General features: G+C 65.6%; 1 protein-coding gene and 1 non-coding gene across 2 annotated transcripts; both read left to right on the forward strand.

Annotated features, from left to right (window-relative positions):
* Nucleotides 1-75: 75 nt before the first annotated feature.
* Nucleotides 76-3,797, forward strand: MNEG_14956 (ankyrin 2,3/unc44-like protein; the record flags this gene model as incomplete). The annotated part of the gene is made up of 9 exons (XM_014036573.1): nt 76-181; nt 472-577; nt 902-1,043; nt 2,148-2,234; nt 2,439-2,510; nt 2,803-2,820; nt 3,214-3,339; nt 3,649-3,698; nt 3,788-3,797. 9 exons carry the CDS (start codon nt 76-78, stop codon nt 3,795-3,797), a joined length of 717 nt encoding a protein of 238 aa, XP_013892027.1.
* Nucleotides 1,781-1,882, forward strand: MNEG_t16847. The gene is made up of 2 exons: nt 1,781-1,818; nt 1,846-1,882. It is a non-coding gene; the product is annotated as a tRNA-Leu (tRNA).
* Nucleotides 3,798-3,809: the final 12 nt, after the last annotated feature.

A 3,809-nucleotide genomic window follows, 5' to 3' on the forward strand; every position in this document is an offset into this window, starting at 1 on the left:
GCGCAGCGGGGCGTGGGGCGCGGCAGCGGCGGCCGCGGCGTCGGGGGCGGCGCCGGCGGCGGTGGCCAGGCGCGCATGGTGCTCAGCAGCCTGAGCATGCCGCTGGGCGGCGCGCGGCGCGTGGCGGCGGCGCTGGAGGGCATCCCCAGCGCGGCTGTCGTGGAGGACGGGGAGGGCGGCGGTGAGTCGATGTGGTGTCTGCGTGTGTGCGTGTGCGTGTGTGTGTGTGTGTGTGTGTGTTTGGGAGGGAAAGGGGTAACGGCGCAGGGAGAAAAGGACACTCTGGCGGGGCCACGTGCCATGCGCTTGCGATGGCATGCACAATGACAGAGGCCCGTATGGCGGTTGGCCCTGGTTACTTCTTTCCTGTGTCAGCCTCCTTTCCAGCACAGCCCTCGCACACCGCCCCCCCCCCCCCCCAAACCACCTGTTGCTCTACATGCACACACCCCACCCGGTGCGGCGCCCCAGGCCCCGGCCAGGAGTGGGACCTGACGCTGCAGCAGCAGCGCATCGTGGGGGACCTGCTGCGGCTGAGGCAGCTGGTGCACAAGGCGGTCAGCAAGATGGACCAGAGGTGGGGGGGAGAGGGGGGGAAGGCGGGGCATCGAGGGTGTAAGCGGGACATGAGCTGGCAGCTGGGGGGATGCGTGCAAGCCGCTTGGAAGCATTGGTCGGCCGTGGGGATGGGCGTGGCAGCAGGGAGGGCATGAAGGTGGCAGGGACACTCTACATGAATAGCGTATAGAGAGTCCAGGCACGCTCACATACGCACGCGCGCACACAGAGACACAGACCTGCGCACACACGCTCAAAACACACATTCTTGCACACACGCTCGCATACTCACGCACACACATACACGCACAAACTCACACACACACCACTCCCACCACCGCAGCCAGCTGGAGGCGCTGCTGTACGCCGCCGGAAGCGGCGAGGCCGAGGCTGTGCAGGCGCTGCTGCGCCAGGGCATGAGCCCAGACAGCGCCAACGCGGAGGGCACCACGCCGCTCATACTGGCGGCCAGCAAGGGGCACAACGTGCGCGCTCCAGGGGGGGGGGAGACGACGGGGGGGACGTACGGGATGCAAGGGAGGGGAGGGATCTGGGACCCGCAAAAACGCTATCAGGGCATTGCGGCTGCCAGGGACCCCGCACTCAAATTGCACGGGCCTGGCTGTCGCTTTGATGTCAGGAACCTCGACAAGCCGCCTCGGAAGGCGGCGGCTGGGTGTCGTCTCCGCCTCTTGCTCCACTGCTCTGTCTCCGCGGAAGGGCTCCTTGCCGCCCCTGCCGCGCACCCCCATCAAGGCTCTCCCACCAAACCAGACATCAGCACTCCGCAGATCCATCAACCGAACCCACTCAACCCCACCCATCCCACTCCAACCCAACCAAACCCACCCTCACCAAACTGGGTTCACTGGTGGCAAGGGGGGGTGGGGGATTTCAAAGGGGATGTGGAGGAGCCACACCCGACGGCGCCGTGTTGGGGAGGGGGGCGCTAGGCGCGCAGGCGGCTGCTGCTTGGGCGGGGCCGCGCGGCGGTGGAGGCGCGGGGGTGGGGGGGCCAGAGATCGTGGATGGCCAATCATACTTAGTGCGGGGTCTTTGGCCGGTTTGGCCCATTTTCATGGGTGAATCCTGGTTTTGCAGATACTATCATAGCAAGCATCACATCAAAGCAGTCAAAGCAAAATGGGAGCATCACTGGAAAAATGACAGGTTTGAATTTTAAATATTCAGAAAGTGTGACCTTCCCAGCAGCACAGGCTGACTCACCATAGCTCAGTTGGCAGAGCGCAAGGATTAGACAACTGCATTGTTCGCCAACGCAAACGCAACCTTGAGGTCCCTGGTTCGAACCCAGGTGGTGAGTTGTTTGATCAAACCCCCACCCCCACTGTCAAGGGTCATTTTTTCAATCCAAAACCATTCTTGATGGGTCAGCCACAACTGCAACGTACCCAGTCAGACACCCAACAAGTCGCGCCCGCCCCTTCAAGGACTCCTCACCCTGCCCTGCCTCCAACGCGGCGCCCACCCCCCAGGATTCAACATTCAACTCCTTATTGACCAGCCCCGACCGGCGCTGCAACCCAACGCAACCCACCCCACCCCTCATCCACCCCCACCCTCCCCAGGATGTCGTGTTGGCACTGCTCTTCAACGGCGCAGACCCCTCAAAACGCGATGCGGGGGGCCGCAGCCCCCTGCTGCTCGCGTGCCAGGTGCGCGGCGCCCAGGGGCGCGCGGTGTCATCTTTGGGGAGAGAGGGGTTACGAGGCGATTTGCGGCTTGCTCGTGGACTTCTTTCAATTCAGATACTAAATGCGTGCGCGCGCGCTCGCTCGCGAGCGCACACACACACACACACACACACACACACACACACACACACACACACACACACACACACACACACACACACACAGGGTAACCACCCGGGTGTTGTGGACATTCTGCTGCGCCATGGAGCCAAGCTGGGCATGGAGCCCGTCATGCTGGTGGGCCTGAGGGGCCTGTCAGCTAGGGGATCGGCATGGCGGTGACGGCATAAAACGCATTTCACCTGTTGCAACCGAACACGCGTGTTCATGGCTGTGGTGGGAAGCCGCCCAACCCGGCGTTGCAGGCGCCGGCCGCCAGGCCCCGCTTGCCAAAGCCCCATGTCGCAACAGCCGTCGCAACGCGCCGCTCACCTGCGCCCCTCTCCTGCGTCTGCCCTCGCCTCCCTCCCTCCCCTTGTTGCCTCCGCCTCGTCGCGCCACTGCGCCGCGCCTCCCTGCACCCCCAAAGGCCGCCTACCTGTGTAAGGTGCGGCACGCCCACGGCCGCCCCTCCGCCAACACCACGGGCGCTAAACCTCTGGCCTGCAACCCTGGGCAGAGCCCACTCCTGTCCTTGCGTCGCACCGACGCGCCCGGCCGCGCCCCTGAGCGCGGCCGCCCTGGTGGCCGCATGTGTGTGTGCACGTGCATGCTGATGCGGCTCCGCTCTAGCGGACCCCGACACAGCGGTCAGCCGTATCAGCCACGGCTACGCTGCCGTAATCCCCGTCCGCGAGCTGCCCTGCCACCCGAGTCACCGCCGGCGTCGTCGCTGCTGCCTCCGCTCCTCCCCCCCCCCCATCCCGCCCATCATCCCCCCCATACCACGGCCCCCTCATACACCCACCACCCCTCATGCACCCATCCCTCCCCCCCCCAGATCGTGTTTGAGGGCAAGATTGATGAGCTGCGGCGCGTGCTGCGCGCGCGCGCCGACCCCAACGCTGTCGACTACGACAAGCAGTCGCCGCTGCACATTGCGGCGGCGGAGGGCAACCTGCCCGCGGTGCGCACAAACAAGCGGCGGGGCCCGGCTGCGACCCTGCTGCGCCTGGCGTGTTGTGTCTCTGCTGCGGGGTGGCTGGCGCGCTTATGGGGTCGGGAGGAAGCACGTCTGTTGATTACCCAATGAACGGGGGCTCTGTGGTTGGACCCCGTGCAAACTCGCCACCCCTGCGAACTGCCAAGATGCAACCATGGGCACCTGCACATGTGCACGCGCGCACGCGCGCGCACACACACACACACACACACACACACACACACACACACACACAAACACACGCACACATCCACACACGTGCACCCTTCCCAGGCGCGTGTTTTGGTGGAGCAGGGCCGTGCCAGCCTGCTGCTGGCGGACAGGTGGGGCCGCACACCACTGGACACGGCGCTCAAGGCCGGCGCGGCGCAGGTGCGGGCGCGCGCGGCTGGGGCGGCGCGACCACCCACAGCAGCTGCTGATCCCCCCAAGCC

Source organism: Monoraphidium neglectum, assembly GCF_000611645.1.
Source record: "Monoraphidium neglectum strain SAG 48.87 unplaced genomic scaffold scaffold04903, whole genome shotgun sequence".
NCBI lineage: Eukaryota > Viridiplantae > Chlorophyta > Chlorophyceae > Sphaeropleales > Selenastraceae > Monoraphidium > Monoraphidium neglectum.